Source organism: Neopelma chrysocephalum, unplaced genomic scaffold, assembly GCF_003984885.1.
Source record: "Neopelma chrysocephalum unplaced genomic scaffold, ASM398488v2 Primary Assembly neopelma1_75, whole genome shotgun sequence".
In the NCBI taxonomy this organism is placed as follows: domain Eukaryota; kingdom Metazoa; phylum Chordata; class Aves; order Passeriformes; family Pipridae; genus Neopelma; species Neopelma chrysocephalum.
Window position 1 is genome coordinate 932,653 of NW_020897736.1, and position 17,707 is coordinate 950,359.

Genomic DNA, 17,707 nt, shown 5'->3' on the forward strand with positions numbered 1-17,707 from the left:
TCTTTCCTGAATTATAGAGAGCAACTGGCTTGAGTTAGTTTCTTCAGTGAAGATTATTTTTATTTTCTTACTAATTTTTAGAAATTCAGGAGAGAAAGGAACTGAAATGTGATATTCAGACACAAACTTTAAGGAGTGAAACATTGCCCCTTGCATCAGGGCTAGAAAGAAAAGGAAAGAAAATCTTACCTGGTAGCTTCTTGAGGAGAAAAAGAACCTATTCAGGTGCTGCTTCCCTCCCATGTTACATGTTTATTCTTGAGCTGAGCTATGTTTCTTTGCTTTGCTTCCTACATCAACTGAAAACCTTAAAATCTTTCTAACTGTTAAAATGTGTTTAGCCTCTGTATCAGCACTCAGGGAATCACAGCATTCAGGAGGAGTGCAAGAGAGGGCATTGCAGATTCTGAGGCAGGAGGTTTTCTGTGCTCTCCTTGGAGTATGAGGGTAAATGTGCATTTTCTTTTCCTCTTTTCTTTGAGTGCAGGAACAGAGTGGCTGATCTTTGCTGTGGCCTCCTGCTTGGAGGTACATAGTTATGAGGAATTAAAGCCTAAGCTATTTTCTGTTGAAAAGAAAAAAAAAAGCTGAATGCTTTTAATAGTAAAGAAACCTTTTACTTTTAATAGTAAAAAATAGTAAAGAGTGGGTTAGAGAAACTGAGTCACGTTTGCCTTTAAACCAGATCATGGACTGGAGAGCTCACCAGAATTCACTCTTACCTAGAATGGTTTATTGAACTGTTGAGATGGCAAAGATATAAACTCACTGCATGGCACAAACTACATTTATTATCTTTTATTCAGTTCTCCAACTGTTTATGACAGTTTTAAAAAGTTATTACTTTTATTACTTTTTTTTTTATTTGGTGAAACTTTCAAAAAAACACCCTGTAAATTTGTGTCTGTAAAACGTAAATTCGAGTTTTGCACTCACAGTTGAATGTTGGAAAGATGCAAATATTCTGTAAGGCTCAGGGAGAGGGCCTACACTTCAGTCCTACAGATGCAAACTTTCTGGGAAAAAGTGTATCTACAGAAAAAGGTCTTGGAAAATCAAATTCACCTCACTGTAAACTCTTGGTTAAGCAATGAGAGCTGAGTTACGTGTTGGGGCTGACGTTGCAGAAATGAAGGTAATTTTCTTTCAAAGCTTTCGTGCAACATAACATCTGAGTCACCTGAAAGTTTGAAATGTCATATACTGCACAACTTAAGTTTGGATTGAAAAAAAAGATTTCCTGTGACTTTCCAGAATTACTTGCTGTAATAAACATTTTGGGGTAAAAGAACAATTAGGTAACCTTCTTTTCAGTTTTTTCACACTGCTAACTATTCAGCTGAATTAAAGAGTGACTTCAGAAGCAGGAATGTTGTCTAGAAAAAACATTAATTGATTTTTATAATAGTAAAACTATAGAAATAATACCTGTGTGCAAGAACCTCCTTAACTTCAGCACAACTACAGGTCTCCATTATCACTTTGTCTTCTGTCTGCAATGTTGATTTAATACAGTTGCAAAAAGAGAAAGAGTTTGCACATCTTCACCAGAACTATTAGCAAAATTTAGTGCCATCAAATTATATGCAATTATGACATTAGATGAATGAGTGACATCTATTATTTATTGGTTGTACTGTAGTATTGCTGCTAGAGACCCTAAGGTGTGGATCTCTGACACAAGAGCTGCTCTTCAAAGTGCAAACAGTGCCAAGGCCCATGGCATCATTATGTAATATTTAAAAAGCTGAGTGACATATCAAAATATCAATTATAAATACATTTTAAAAAACCTTTTTGTCTAGCTTTGACAAACTGAAGCTCACTGTCTAAGAGCTAACAATACAAGATTCTGTTCTCCAGGAAATTCATTGCTCATGGAAAACAAGGCAGCTCTTGAAGCTACTGATATTTAATTTTATATCTTGAAAGTACGCAGAGCAAATCTTGTTTATACTATAAAAAGAAGGTGCCTCCCTTTCACAAAAATTTAGAACATGGAGTTTACCTTTGTTTAAAATTTCTAAGAAGTGATTTTGTATTAAATGCTAAACACTCACTTAAGGGGTACAGGATCAAAAGCTACGTTTGCTTTCATGTAACTACATCATGTAATGAGAATTCTAACACATGTTTAGAATAAGGGATACATGTTACCATGCAGTATTGTAATTAACATGCCCTGGAAAAGAGGGTCACAAAATGAAAGATACAGAAAAGCTATTTAAATTCTTATCTTCTGGACTGAGCAAATCCATGAAATGTCAGTCTTGAAGATTTTTCAGGCAAGACTCAACTCTGCAACAAAGTAGGAGTGATAACTTACATAATGAAGTGGACAGAATACGAAAACAAGACTAAAATAATTTGATGATCAAAAGATAAATAGCCCTCCTGCTCATGAGCTGGACTATTTTCAGTGTGGGGTTTTATGAATTCAGTTCTTGCTTGTCCCCTGCATCCTCTGTGCACACACAAACATTTGCTTCAATGGGAGTTGCAAGAGGCTCCCCACCTCCAGCTGGAGACCAGGCTTATAGGAATATATATATATGTACAGGAATATATATATTAGGAATACATATACTCCCCACTTGTCTTTATATGCTAAATGGAAGCCTGTGTTCTGTCTCAGCAAAGAAGTAGATGCTGCTCCGGAATCAGGAGATTCTGGCTCCTCTGCAGCTCCTTTCTGAGAAACAATGTTCAGAAAGATGCTCTTGAGAGTGAAAAAGAAATACAAACTCTGTTAGGTGAGCAGTAGCTGTTAAAGGAAGCCACATGGCCCATTTGGCATCTCTTTCTGGAACTGTTTCCATTCAGATATACTTAATGGTGTATGTCAGAGTAAATCCCATTTTGTTAGAGAGCAATGCAGTCAAGATCCAAAGGGGAAATATGGAGAGAAGCATGACTAAAAGCAGAGAGGCAGTTGGATAGGTGAACTCCAGACAGACTCTCTGAAAAGTCACATAAACCATCTATGTGATGCAGCGTGGCTTCTTGGCTTTTTTGTGCTGGCACCCAGATGTTGTCCTGCAGAGGAACTCACGGGAGCACCAAGAGGAAATGTACTGACCCAGGGGACATGATGGAGAGCAGAAAGCTCTCAAGAGCTCTTCCTCAAGGGAGGCCTCGGGGGCAGTCCCCGATACAGAAGGCTGAGGCTGTCTGAGGATGGGAAATGTGGCTCTCAGCCACCATGGTACAAATGGAGGGGTGTTCTCCAACCTCAGGAAACTTCCAGGCTCCTCAAGTTCAGTATTCCTCACTGAACTAACTCTGAGGTTGGAATCAGATGCTTTGATGAGCTGAGAGAGGGGCTCATGCAAGCTACGTCTGTGCAGTGCAAACACCTGAGACCCTGACTGTGGACCTCCCAGGAGGGGTTACTTATTAGGAGCATCTCCAGTCTGATCCACTGCACTGAGCACCCACTAATGGTCAGCACAGTTGTTGTGATTCTGGAGTTCACCTTCCACTTTATTTTCACTTGAAAAGAATTCCATCTACGTGCTCTGGGACCATGCTGCAAGGCCAAGTGCAGTGGTGAGGTAGGGATGACCAGGAGATGTTGTCCAGCTCTGTGCCCAGTGAGTTTCCCAAGGCTTGTTGTCTCAAACCTGTACAACACTGCAGGTCACACCCTTCGCACCCCGAGGTGAAGGCTTGGGCTTTGCCTGATGAGTGATTTCACTTTCTAGATTTCCTGTTTGGAAAATAATGTTGCAAGGCTGAGAATTACCAAAGAGGGTTAGTTTAAGTTCGTATTAGTATGTGGCCTTGATGTTATTCTCCAGAAAAAGTAGAAATAAGTGATCTGGAGGAATGGAATTTCACCCAGCTAACTCCCAGTGTTGCTGGGTTGGTTGCAGATTTAGGTATGGCCAGTTAGCACTGACTGCCAGACAGAGCCTGTGGGTAACAGAAAGGCTGCCTCAGCCTTAGTCTCTGGAACAGGTGGTTCCCACAGGCTGTAAAACCCATCACAGGGAAAAAACCCCAGCTTTCAGCAAAGATCTGAAACTACTGTCCTGTAGGATGTGAACTCTTATCTCACTTTCACTTAGTAACAGGATTAAGACACATCCACCATCCTATTACCATCACTTCTTTTGCATACATGGTTCTGGTTTTTAAGGATTTCTGTCCTCTGGCTTACCAAGGTGCTCCTTTCATCAGCTCCAATTTAAGTGTTTAATATTAATCTTTACTTAAAGTGAAAGAAGTAGATGACTTAAACTGACAGAGCTTAAAAGCAAAAGCAATAAATAACAGATAAAACTTCTAAGTTTCTCCACAATAAACACTTTGTACTGCTGTTAACTTGTGGAGTCTAAACACAAATTGAGGTATCCAAGCACAGAGAAAGCTGCAGTTTAATCTATGTGAGGCTCTTGTCTGCTTTAAACCAAGGTTAGAACTAGAAAGGGTAAGATAGAAATGAGAAACTGAGATTATCAACAACAATGTTGTAGCTTCATTTTCTACTACACTGATATGGTGAATATACTAGAAAATGGGATCTGGGTTTGTATTTCCTCCTAGTCTTGTCCAGCAGGACATTAAATAATAGCATTTGCAGTCTAATCTGCACTTTGATACGTTTTCTTCACTTGCTTAATTTCATTAATGGAAAGAGGAGGATGATCTTGTTGCGAGGTCAGAGTACTGGAAGTCAGGTGATGTGGGTTATATTCAGAGTTCTGCCGCAGGCTTCCTGTGCAGGCTGCTGTAATCAGGTTTGCTAATATACAAAATGAAGATAATGACATTTCCCCTCCTTGCCAGGGTGTTGTGACACTTAATTCATTAATGTTTGTAAAGTGCCCTGTGCTCCTTGCTTCTAAATGTGCTCCTTACTGTAATAATGTCTTATGGATGGTATTAAATTTGAGAATAATATTATTTTAGTACCTGCACATTTCAGTTGGCTGAAGTGTAGTAAAAACCATTATTTTATGAGCTACTGGAATTTTTTAGATGACTTACTTGAAATTTAGCTAATACAGTTACATTTATAAAACATACTATGTCAGTATTATGCCTGCTTCAGATTTTTTTTGTCCTTTTCACTGTGATGAAGTATTTAGCAATAAGCAAGACTGCTTTGTTCAGACTAAAAGGAGAAAGAAAGAGTTTGGCATAAATACTGTCACTGCTTGACTTCTAGCTCTGCTATTGAGGCTGCTCTCTACCCTGGTGAATCACAGGGTAGAGCTCTATGTCCCAGTCCAAACTGCACAGAAAAATTGAGGAAGACAAGCAGTAAAAAAATATCTGGGGTTATGAAAACAGGGAGTTTTGGTATTTACCTAAATTGTAGCAGTGCTACAGGACCAAGCAACAGTATAATTTATGTAGTACAGTTAAAAATAAAACAAAATATAGTTAACTTAAAAAATCTCCAAAGGTTTGGCAATGCAACTCCCAATACATTCACTATCAATCACATGGCTAAATTTCTACATAGCACAGGAAAACAACTCAGCTAAAACGTTCTTAATGTGCAACACAGTCCGTCTGCTAAAGCAGAGAGAATTAGTGAATAGGAGTGAAAGTAGAATAAACTGCTGAGTTTTTAACAAACAGAAGAGTATTGACAACATCCATTGTGCATATCTGAGTTTTTCAGAATGTGCTAATTCACTGAAATTCTGCAGCTCTATGAAATCTAATGCTGATCAGACAATTGTAATACATAAAGCTATCTGGTTTTTATAGCCAGTGATAATTACAGCGGGTGAAGAAAGGAATTACAAACTTACCGGCAAGAGGAGCAGCTCATTCAGGGCTGGGAAATGTCAGGAGCCACCACGCTGCTGGTACAGCACAGGGTAAAAGAGAACATGTCCCCTCACAAGCACTGTCCAACATTAGATTAGTAGGAAGAAAGGAAAGCAGCTGACACTTACTATCAATATAAAAGTTCCCAGGAACTCTGAGAGAGCTTCTTTAACCAAGCTGTTCTTCAAGGCAAATTTCTCCTTTAAACTCCTTTTGCTTTTCTGGCTCATTTTGGCTTCCTCTGTTGTTCTGGTGCCCTAGTTACAAACACACACAAAATTTGCTCTGTATTCGTCCCTGCTCCAGCTGAACTTTGACACTTTTACTTAAACATTGAAATATGAGATTTCATCTGTACAGCCAGTGAAATCATCTGACTGCAGGCATTGAGAGAACCAACTCAACATGCCCTAACAATTCATCATGGCTTTGCCATTCTCTGCCTCCTCTGAGTACACTTCTATTTATACTCATTAGATAATACCCGTGAGTTCAAAATCAGAACTCTTTTCTTACAGAATGGATTAATCATTACCTTTCAGGCTATGTTACTTTTTTTTTTAAATCTTGGTAAAAATGAATAAAATGTTATTTTTATCATCCTGATCAAAAAGAAAGGCAAAAAGATAAACCACAAATAAGGAACCAAAATAGAGTTGCAAATTTCTCTCTGACCTAGATTGAGATTTAAACCATGCTACTATTGGCTGTCCAAGGTTCCAAGGGGAGGTTATAAAAGAGGGTGAATGCTTGGGAGAATGCTGTGCTGTACCCTGTACACAAAAGCTCCTATCTTGTCACCTCTGAGAGATTTCAGTGGCTAATGAGGAATCTTACCTTGGTGTAGTGTGTTGAATTTGCATTTCACTCACAATACTCTTTTTGGACTAAATGTCTTGCTCTCTAGTGAACTCCCCTGTTTACATAAGAGCAACGAGGCAGAATAAATTAGGAACATTTAATGAAATTTGCTTCGGTCCAGTGGCTCCCTATAATGCAGTAAAGGCAAGTGAGGGACTATATATCTCCAATTTGTTTAGCTTAAAAGTGCATAGGTGTTACAATATGAATCATCATAATAATAATACTTTCCATGGTCTTAAGACAAGAAGTTGCTGAATATCTCAAAGAATTGAGGCTCCTAGAGAAAAATATTACACTTTTATCTCTTAAGCATCTTGAAGGGTTTTATCAGATGGGATACTGACCTGACGCTGCCTGGTTGATTTACAAGTATCTTCTGTCATTTGACTTGACACCAAAACCTTAGCCCAGTTCTGGTGGATTATTTGGGCATGTGTTGTAGATGCTCAGTGCCTTGGTTTGCATCTGTCCTAAACAGGGCAGAGCTTTACAATTTGGGCAAATGAGTCACTTCTGTTATCCCCCCAGTGCTCTTCCCTTCCTCCAACCAGGACCTGATGCATGTTCCCTCCCCTTACAACCACCAGGTTCATCCCTTAACCACTCAGTTCACCCCCAAAACCCAGTTTTAATCCTTAACTGATTTTCTCTGTCCTTTTACTTACCTTTCTCTACCTGTGCATCCAAACACCACTTTGCCTTTAGCTGTTTCAGCAAACCCTGGCCTGTGGAGCACCACGGAGCTGGTGAATCATGAGATGACTCTGAGCCAGGTGAGCTGCAGGTCCTGCTTTACAGGGCCTGCCTGTGGCACAGCCAGCTGGGAGCTGCCTCTAAGAAGCCCCTGAAAATGGCCTGTGTATGGCAGTTGGAAAACCTTTACCCTACACCACTGAGAAAAGATATTATTCAGGACCTTAATTATCACAGCATGCTAAAGTATATGTTTGTTATGTCTCTGAGAGAAGTCAGAATTATGTACACAGTAGAGCTGAGGGTGCTAGGGAGGCCATTCATTAGGGCAGGAATATGATAAACCACTTCCTCTCTTCCAGGAAAATGATAAATAAACATGTTAGGAAAGCAATTTTTAGTTATTTAGTTTTTTCTTTCTCTTGTGCAGATGCAAGTCTCACTCACAAAGAAGTATGTGAGTACCTCTGAGTTTAGTCTCATAACAGGGGTTAAGACATTAATGCTATTTTTCAACTAATTGTAAGGCAATAACATGTCAGATACAGAAATTCCTACTCATTTGTCCAGGTCACGTTGCCTTCCTTATAACAATTTTCTCTCTTTACAGAGTGGAGAACTGGAACAAATGCAGTTATTTCGCATTTGCTTTTTTTCAGATTGTCTTCAATACTTTATAGAAATCGTGCTATTTAACCCCATTATTAAGAACTGTGATGATAAGTTAGACCAAAGGTCCTCCTCAGCTCCATGACGACATTCAAGCAGATGCTCTAAGAAAGTACTGAAGAACAGAGTACACCAGGGATGATGGATCCCATGGGAAATCCTTCCTTGCTTTTGGCAGTTGGCAATTTAAAGTCACTGCCACACTTTTCAAAGAGAAAAGGGGGCAGCAGAGAACACTTGAACTAAGTTTCTCCTTTTATTGTATTGAGAAGGACATTCTAAAGACATTTCCCAAATCTAACAAATACGTATGTAGCAATACAAGAAAGACAAGTAAAATGTAAAGAATAAACACCAGGAAAGCTTTGACCTTAATTCCTAACCAATTTGATTAATCCTCTGTTTTACTGCCTCTTAGTCACATGCAGTGGACCACCTGGTTGGACAATGGAAAGAAAATACTCTGTGGTTACTGTTTCCTACTGCTCCCAGGGTTATAATGACAAGGATACTGGCAGTGCCACCCATAAATATTGACAACTGTGGTATCTGAGGGAAAAAAATGCAGAGCTCCTCCAAAAATGGAAGCTATATATGAGTTAGGAACATACATATTAAATGTAGAACCACAACAGAGCTCACCAAAAAGATTTTAAGGTTTTGCCAAGAATGTGGAAGTAACAGTATAAATGTTTTCAAATTCCATTACCAGAGGAGCCCTGCAAGAGAGTAAGTAAAACTACAGAGGGTGAAAGGTAGAAGCAGGATCCAGGGTTACTGACTCCACAGCTGAAAGAATTATTTGCCTTGCTAAAGAACCAAACATGGTGGGCTGAGTGTGAGGAACTGTCCTAAAATAAATTGCCAGTAGGAAACACCTCAAGAGAAATTTTAAGTTAAAGAGTAACTAATTGCTGGAGCTGCACAGTGTTTCCACCAAGGGATTAAAATGTTCAGCTTCTCAAGTGCTAGTGCCAGTGGGTTGTTTTTTGCTCAACCTGATCCTCATGCCAGCAGAACAGAACATAGGAAATGTACCAGTGATCCACAGATCTTTCAAGAGCGTCCTCCAAAGGTGACCATGGGAACTACAAAACCGTCAATATGACTTCTGTGCCAGGAAAATTAGATGAACTGCTGTAAAAAATAAAATCAATAGACACACAGATATAGCTCATGCTCTGGAGAAGCATCAAATGGATTCTGTTAAGGGAGGTTGTGCCTCACAAATCTATTGACATTCTTTAAAGACTTCAAAAAGCACATTGATATTATTGTTCGTTCTTGAATGTGTGATCAGTGTAACTTTAGATTGCAAGACTAAGACTCTTGGGACCCTTACCCCCAAGGCAGTCTGCACTCAACTTTCTTCTCTTCACCTGGATTCAAGCAGATCAGGAATTCACATGGTGTATATAACTTAACCATTTTTATAGTAATCTTCACTCCTATACAAATAGCAAAGTAGAGAATAATACACATAGCTCCCACAGTTTAAATCCCATGGGTAACAGTATATACTGTACTGAATTTTTAATAGCACATTATTCAGAGTATCACATAAATTGTTATTACTGATGTAATAAAACCTAAACCAACACAGCTGGAGAGACTAAGGCTATAAATACACCATATATTTTTTGTATTGCAATAATATGGGCCAAATTATTTTAAAGTCTGCTGATTTTAGTTGAATTAGACAAACTCTGAATGTGTATCTCTACTATAATTCATGTCCCTCGTCAAATGCCTCTGCCTAATTTATATTTCAATTTTCATATAGAAACTGCTGCATGGTCCTTAAAGGATGTTCTCTGTTTTACAGATTGATTCTGCTGCCGGGGAACTCAAAGAAAAAAAAATCCAGGTGAGGAAGATATGAAGACACTAATTCAGCATTCTAAGCTTTTCTGCATACACAACCTCCCTATTTCTTTAGGTCTTGTGTTTTCTGATCAGCCCTCTGTCTCTGCTGTAGTCTCTGGTGAAAAAGTGCTCAACAAGGGAAATGTTTGCAGTGTGCAGCTCTGGTTTAGCTAAGCCCACCTTGGAGGAGGGGCAGGGCACACGAGGGGACCCTTTGAGAATTTGTTCTTTCTTCTCTGTTTCTGTGATCTCAGTGTCCAGATAAAACATTTCAGATCATGAATATGAGATCAAAACCACACCACATATGTGTTTTTTAAGCTTTTTGCTGGTAATATTTAAGGCCTGATTGAAAGCTTGTTGAAGTCTGCTGTTGCTGACAGCTGACTGGGAGCTGGTAAATGTTGCCCTGATTTTCAAGAAGGACAAGGAGGAGAACCCCTGAAACTATGGGCCTGTCACTCTCATTTCAGTGCCTGGTAAAGTTATGGAGAAGATTATTCTGGAAGGTATTGAAAAACACCTGAAAGGCAACGCAGTCACTGGTCACAGCCAGCACGGCTTCAGGAGAGGAAAGTCCTGCTTATCAAACCTGATTTTCTTCTGTGACAAGGTAACCTGCCTTAGCTGATCAAGGGAAGCCAGTTGATGTAATCTTTCTGGATTTCAGTAAAGCTTTCCATATTGCCTCTCACAGGATCCTTCTGGACAAAATGTCCAGCCCACAGCTGGATAAACACATCATGGGGTGAGTGAGCAATTGGCTCATGGGTCAAGCACAGAGGGTGACAGTGACTGGGTCTCTGTCTGACAGTGAGTGGTGACCTGTCACTAGTGGGGTTCCACAGGGCTCCATCTTGGTCCCTGTGCTCTAAAACATCTTCATAAATTACTTGGATGCATGACTGGAAGGGACACTGAGCAAGTTTGCAGGTGACCCAAAACTGGGAGGAGCTGTTGAGTTCCTGGAAGGCAGGGAGGCCCTGCAGGGAGACCTCAACAAATGAGAGGGCTGGGAATCACCAACCACAGGGAGTTCAACAAGGGAAAGTGCTGGATTCTGCACCTGGGATGGGGCAACCCCAGTTGTACAGACAGACTGGGAATGAGATGTTGGAAAGCAGTGCTGGGAAAGGGCCCTGGGTGTCCTGGTCCATGGCCAGTTGGACATGAGTCAGCAGTGCCCTGGCAGCCAGGAGGGACAACCCTGTCCTGGGGGCATCAGGCACAGCATCACCAGCCAGGCAAGGGAGGGGATTGTCCTGCTCTGCTCTGGGGCAGCCTCACCTGGAATATTGGGGCAGTCTTGGGCACCACAATATAGGAAAGATATTAAGCTGTTAGAGAGTGTCCAAAGGAGGGACACAGAGATGGTGAAGGGCCTTGAGGGGAAACTGTGTGAGGAGTGGCTGAGGAAACAGAGTCTGTTCAGCCTGGAGAGGGAGAGAAGAGGCAGGCACTGATCTCTTCTCTTTGGTGGGCAGTCACAGGACCCCAGGGAATGGCCTGAAGTTGTGTCAGGGGAGGTTTAGGGTGGATATTAGAAAAAGGTACTTCACCCAGAGGGTGGTTGGGCACTGACCAGGCTCCCCAGGGCAGTGGGCACAGCACCAAGGCTGAGAGAGCTCAAGAGGTGTTTGGACAATACTCTCAGGCACACGGTGTGACCCTGGGGATGGGCCTGTGCAGGACCAGGAGCTGGACTCGATGATCCTTGTGGGTCCCTTCCAACTTGGCATATTCTGTGATTCTGTGATTTCAGGGAGAATTAGATTGGACTTTCTCTAAAGCACAATTGCAAGACTTTGCTGTGTTCTTGTCTGGCTGGGCACACCATTAGGCCTCAGTGCATAACTGATGTCACTACACATAACTATATTATATATAGTTATATAACCCATGATAGTAAATTTTAAAATTTGTTGTACAGACATGTCTACGTATAAAATAGGCCCTGAGAGTTTCTGAATTTTGCTTTTAAGGTATAGAATTTAGTACAGAAAATGCTTTGTTGCAGCCAATTCCCTGCTCTTTTCTTCTGCATATTCCCTTTTCTCAAATAGCTTTGCTATTAAAAACAAAAGATATCTTGGCAAATATATGTATGCAGAATGAAGAAAACCTCAAAGTATATCCAGTGGGCTTTGCAGGGATCTAAAGACTGTGTTTTCTTAACCTGAATGGGTTACATTATCAAAACCTTTCATCTTTCTACAGAGCACAGATTCCCTATAGCAATAGACACCCTGAGATTTATTAAGGCTACCTGTAGGACTGGGAAGAGCAGGAGATCTGAGCCTACCTAATGGATAAAAGAAATGCAGCATGAAAGCCAATGGTGGTGACAGAGTTGACTCTACTGACACAGGAAAGCAAAGCTGCATGTTTGGCAGACAGATGGAGCAAACTGGGACAGTGGATTCATGGCTCTGAAACCCAATTTCCATGGGGAAAGGGACAGTGTTTCCTGTGCCTGGCTCCCCAGCCCACCTGCCTTCCCCCATCTCCCACTCTGGTGGCCCTCCAGGGATGCCACACAGCCACAGTCTGGTGGAAATTCTATCCTGAAAGAGCTGCTGTTCCTGGGGCTTTGTCCCCTCTCCCCCACAAGGGTTTGTTTTGCTTCCACACTCCACTCATCCCTCACCCTTTGGTAGGTGAGCTGCCAGCCTGCCTGGGTTTCATTCTTTTCATTCCCTTTCATTCAGAATTACTCACATTTGAACGTTTAAATCCTCTGTCTTTCCAGAAACATAAGTTTTGCTTCTGGGATTCCTTTTATGTATTAAATATTAACAATAGAGATGATAAATTTATCTCAGGCTCCTGTATGAGAATATTAGATTGCCAGGCCCAGTTCTTTTGAAACTCCACAATCAAGACTTTTTAGTAAAAAAAAAAGTGTTCTGAGATTCACAGCTGACCCTTTATAAGGTGTACTTAACAGCAGAGCCAGCAGCAAACTCTTGTTACTTCTTTGTGATATCTATGTTCATTGAGGTAATGAAGCTATTAATTGAATATGTAAGTTCAGGTAATTAAATATAAGACTTATTTCTTCAGTTTAAAGGGTAATAATAAAAAATTTAAACTTGCAAACTAGATCACACTTTTAGTGATGATGAATGCGACCTGGAAAGTGCAATATTCCAATATGAATTAGTTAATTGCATCCATTCATTAGGTGATATACATTAGCAGAAGGTCAAACCATTTGAGGCTTGATGTGTTTTACAAATAATAAATTCAAACAGGTAAATTGAAATGAAATTCAAAATAGGATGGGTTTTTATATATTTAAAATCAGAATAAAATCTACAAGGAAGAGCACATTCCCCATAACCTCACAATTCCCAGCACATGTTCTTCACATCACTGTCCTGAGGTCACTCTGTGGCTGCCACAGCAGCCCAGTGAGGGACAGTGACATTTCAGCTGGTGCCTTACACTAGAACACTCATTTTTGAACCTGACCCAGTTCTAAAGTGAGCCAAACACTGAGTCTTTTCAAGCATTTCCTGCATTAGCACTCTCATTGAATTATTTGTAGCTTGTTTAAATCCTTAAATTTGAGTCTCAGTTTTGGATTAAATTTACCATAACTTTACCAACAATTGGTAAATTTACCAACTGTATCAGGTGGCTATTGCTTGAATAAATTATTCTGACCTTTAGGCTTCTTCCTTTTGCAAATTTTGTAAATTTATCAACCGCTAATTTACCAGCAATTAACAGTTCTACTGGGTACAAAATGGCCAATATCACATGTAAAATCTGATCTGTCTGACTCATTTTACTAAAAGCTATCCATTTGACTCATTTTTAGCAAAAAAAAGTTAAATCAAGTTTTCTTCATTAGCCATTTCTGGATTTTCAGTAACAAAATGGTCATTCTTGACATCAGCATTTCTGTTTGGGGTTTTTTACATTAAGATTAATGTAGAAATAAGGGAAGTAAAAGTAGATTTTATTTGGTTTCTTTAGAACTTAAAATATTAATAATAATTTAATAATCAGTCTAGATATAAGATTTATAATATTAAAAATTAAATCCCTGGGATATTTGAAAAATTCTGAAATAATATTTTACAGGATCATCATAGTACTGTGGGTGTTGCTTCACAGATAATATTGCTTGTGTGTATAACAATACCTTTTTACCTTATATGTATAAAATACCTTTGTCTGGAGCAAGGACTGAGACCGTCCTGCACACACACCAAGGGCCATAATTCTTGAAGAGGTTTCAAACAGTGAGCCTCTTTCAATGGTCAGGCATGGAGACATTTAGAGAATTGATTCAATTAACCTAGAGGAAAAAAGTGCCGTAATGTGTGATTTATGTCTGCAGATAAATTAAAATACAAGTATCTCCTGAAGAGCATTTGCTGCCATCATGGTCAGTAATGAAAATAGCAGGCAATTAAAATAGGACACCTGAGGCTGAAGCTTTTACTCTATATGTCAGAAAATGAAGTTCAGATTTCCTAAGTGGAAGTCTGAGCTGAAAAATAACTTGTGGAAGTTCCTTTCCAATCCTTGTTTTATTTCCGAAAGTCATTTCTAAAGCACACAAGAAATAGGAAGAGGCATTTAGTGGAACAGGAGGCAAAGGGTACAGAGGAGTAGGCTCTCTCAATCAATACTGAATTGATATGAGGAACCAGGGTTATCCCTGCTAAATGGTAGTGGGACATCTGAGAGAAAAATAAACATAAAAGAACTTATCGGTCATATTGAAATAATTTTGAGGTAGATTTTGCAGTTGATCTTGAAAGGAATCGTTGGAAGTGATGTGAATTGATGGAAGGGATGTGATAGAACGATGTGATTCAGTTGCTTCATGTGTGTGCCAGTGCTTAGAGTCTGGAGCTCACTAAGGAGCATAAGAAATATTCAGGGATTAGAAGCATCAAGGATGAAGGGTTCTTGGCTGGAGTGTTGTTGGAGTTGCTGTATCCACTGCCCATTTCAGTCCTGTATCCATATGAGTTTTGGCACAGCTACTCTGCCCAAAAGAGGTATTTGAGATACAAATAGTTTCACCCACTCTAGTTTTCTGACTTCCTTTAGACAAAAGGGACACAGAGTAGAGCAGAAAAATACTGGTACTCTGACTGAGAAACCCAGAAATGCCTTAATTACATCTGTATTGTGTCCAACAGTGCAGCTCTGCTTTTTGCACCCTCTCTGGCTACCACAGGTCCTGTTTCCACCAGATGGTGTTTGTGTAAGCCAGGTCTATATCCTTGTCCATAAATAATACCAGCTGCTCGGGGTGGGTGGAGAAATTGAGACTTCTAAATGAAACAAAGGTATATCTTCAAATTATATGTTCATATTGCTCTGAATATAAAAATAAAACCCTTCAGGAATGATTTTGTTGTTGGCTAGCCTAAATTCTAACACTGAAGCAAGAAAAAGTCACTTGGTTGTTCTTCATCTTTTTTGACAGCCATTTCTTCACAAAGTGTGAAGACTTTGGCATTGCAATCTGAAACAGAACGTATTTGTTTCCTGATTTGCTGTCTAAGTAGAAGTTTAATTAAAACCCATTCATGTGAGAGAAAATAAGCCAGTCTGACTTAATTGCCAGCTGATTTAGTACTGCAAACACACCAAGAACTACAGGACTGCAATAAGTGGTTTCTGTGCTGTATGGAGGTGTTTAGGCACCACAGAACTTGGGCTGAACCTGGAGTATTGTTTCTGTTCTTTATCATCCTGGCAATTGTTGGACTCACTTTTTTTCTTTAACAAATTAGTTTCCTTGTGTATTCATCAATATTACTGAATTATTGTCCTAATGTCCAAGGCAATAAGGGTAGTAATCCCTTCCACAATAAATTGTATTAGATGTGAAATATCAAACATTCACTTGCCCAGTGTGAAGCCATGACTCATTTGCTGTCATAGAGTAGCCAGTGCAGTGCTGACCCACGGGAGCAGCTCACCGTGCTGGATCCATCCGTGTGGCCACAACAGCCCCACGAGCTGCACTCCTCATTCTGCTCAGCAGAGCTGCTGCTGTGCTTGGGGAGAGCCCACCTGTGTTCTGGGCACTAAGGCCTCCTCCTTGTCTCCCCAGGTGGTGGAAGAGGAATTGCTGTTGGGAAGAGTGACAGGACCCCTCTGCCATGTTCTTTTGGGGACCTCTCTGGGCGTGGCTTTAGAGCAGGAGTCTGTGCCATGGTAAGTCAGTGCCATTCCCCACCTGGCAATGCCAACAAGCTGTAGGTAACAGTCTAAAGGTGGTCATCTCTAAGGGCTTTTGCAAACTGAATTGCTTTTAGAGGTAAGAGGAGTGTACTTTGCACAACAAGTAGTTGATGAAGGTTGCTTTAGCAGCACCAGACTAGGTGGGTTTGAACTGCATCTCCACATCTCTTCTCACCAAAACCTTCTCAATTTTATTGATTTAATAATGAAACTGTTATACAGTTTCCTCATTCCTGAAACTTGTTTAAATGTATTCCTTTTTCAAAGGAGCACATCCTCACTCTGATTTATTTTAAAATGGCTTTTAGAAGGTGTCATCCTTGTGATGAAGTGTTAGGTCTGTGTTGCCAGTGTGCCATTAAAAATTGAATTTCTGACGTTTAAATGTCTCACTCATCCCAAGTGTCACAGTTTGACAGCTCTGCATGTCACATTACAGCACAGTATTATGGATTCATTTCCTCTGTCAGGTCAAAAAAAAAAAAAGACTAAAAATGAGAGAAAGCAAAATCTGCAGTCTCCTTCATTACTGAGATGGAAATTTACAGAAATATGCCTATTAACACTGAAATAACTCTGTATCCTGTGCTGCCTGTCTGTGCAGAAGCAACCTTTGTCCCATGCTCCTGTACAAACACTAAGAGAACGCTGGGACAATCTCTTCAATTGTCTGCAAACTTCTCAAAGATGGAGCAAGGAATATAAAGGGAATCAACAAACAGATATTGTAACAAAATCAAAACATGGCCAGACCCCATTGTTTATTCTTGACTAGGTCAATGAAAAGGTCATGTGGTATATTTCTTGTTGCTTTGTTTTGCCAACTTTAGGCAGCTGTAGCTTTGGTGTCCTTTCTCTGTTTATCTATCTGCAATGTGATAACTTCAAAACATGACATCTGATCGGGTTCAAAATGTTGGGAGTGTTTGCATCAATAAGCACAACTTTATTGATTTTGCCTAAAGTAACAAAAATGGCCTGGGCTTCCTATATTTTCTGCCTAGAAGGTTTGACCAGAGACCGTGTAGGGCTTTGACCATGAATTTCTGATGCCTGTCAGCTCAGTCAAGGTTACAAGCTCAAGCCATCTGCTATTTCATCCAGCAAGTCAGGCCACATGTGCACTGCACAGGCACTGTCCGCTGGCTCCTGGATGGGTTTGAGATGGGGAGTGGTGGATCTGGCTCCATTTGGCTGCTGACTTCCCAGTAACCTGCTGTATGGCATGGTCAACCTCTTCCATGACGTGGCCTCCCACCAAGAGGGCCCCCAAAAAAGCAACAGATGGTATCAGGTGGCTGTTGCTTCAAAAAATTATTGTGCCCTTTAAGCCTCGGCCTTTTTCAAAGAACCTTCAAGAAAAGAGAGAGCCGCAGCTGGGCGGCAGGGCTTGCCCTGGCCATAAGCACCTGCTCCCTCTGGTCCCTTTCCTTCCGGAGAGGAATTTGGAAACAGAGGTGCTCGAGTCCCGGGCCTCTGGGCTTCCACCCAGGCTGCTCCAGCAGCTGCAGCGCTCCCAGCTCGGGAGGGGCTGCAGGGGCAGTGCCCCCAGCACCGGGGGACAGTTGTGCCGGAAGGGGGAAAGGCAGGAGCGCAGGTTACGGCCGGG

At 40.7% G+C, this 17,707-nt stretch overlaps 2 protein-coding genes and 1 long non-coding RNA gene across 4 annotated transcripts in view; 2 read left to right on the forward strand and 1 right to left on the reverse strand.

Moving 5' to 3' along the window:
- AQP9 (aquaporin 9) overlaps positions 1-6,265 on the reverse strand; it is a 27,654-nt gene extending 21,389 nt beyond the window's left edge. The window contains exon 1 of one of the 2 annotated variants that reach the window (XM_027688369.1): positions 5,916-6,265. In XM_027688369.1, the coding sequence (XP_027544170.1) occupies positions 5,916-6,017 (102 nt within the window). In that variant the 5' untranslated portion in view covers positions 6,018-6,265. The other variant, XM_027688370.1, reaches the window with a different exon arrangement.
- Positions 1-10,385, forward strand: part of LOC113969968 — a 24,102-nt gene extending 13,717 nt beyond the window's left edge. Inside the window, exons 4-5 of the long non-coding RNA XR_003534983.1 lie at positions 9,797-9,880; positions 10,353-10,385. This is a non-coding gene — a long non-coding RNA (uncharacterized LOC113969968). The remainder of the gene's footprint in view (positions 1-9,796; positions 9,881-10,352) is intronic.
- Positions 10,386-15,970: 5,585 nt separating this feature from the next.
- Positions 15,971-17,707, forward strand: part of ALDH1A2 (aldehyde dehydrogenase 1 family member A2) — a 56,375-nt gene continuing 54,638 nt past the window's right edge. Inside the window, exon 1 of the mRNA XM_027688523.1 lies at positions 15,971-16,071. Within this exon, the coding sequence (XP_027544324.1) occupies positions 16,069-16,071 (3 nt within the window). The 5' untranslated portion in view covers positions 15,971-16,068. The remainder of the gene's footprint in view (positions 16,072-17,707) is intronic.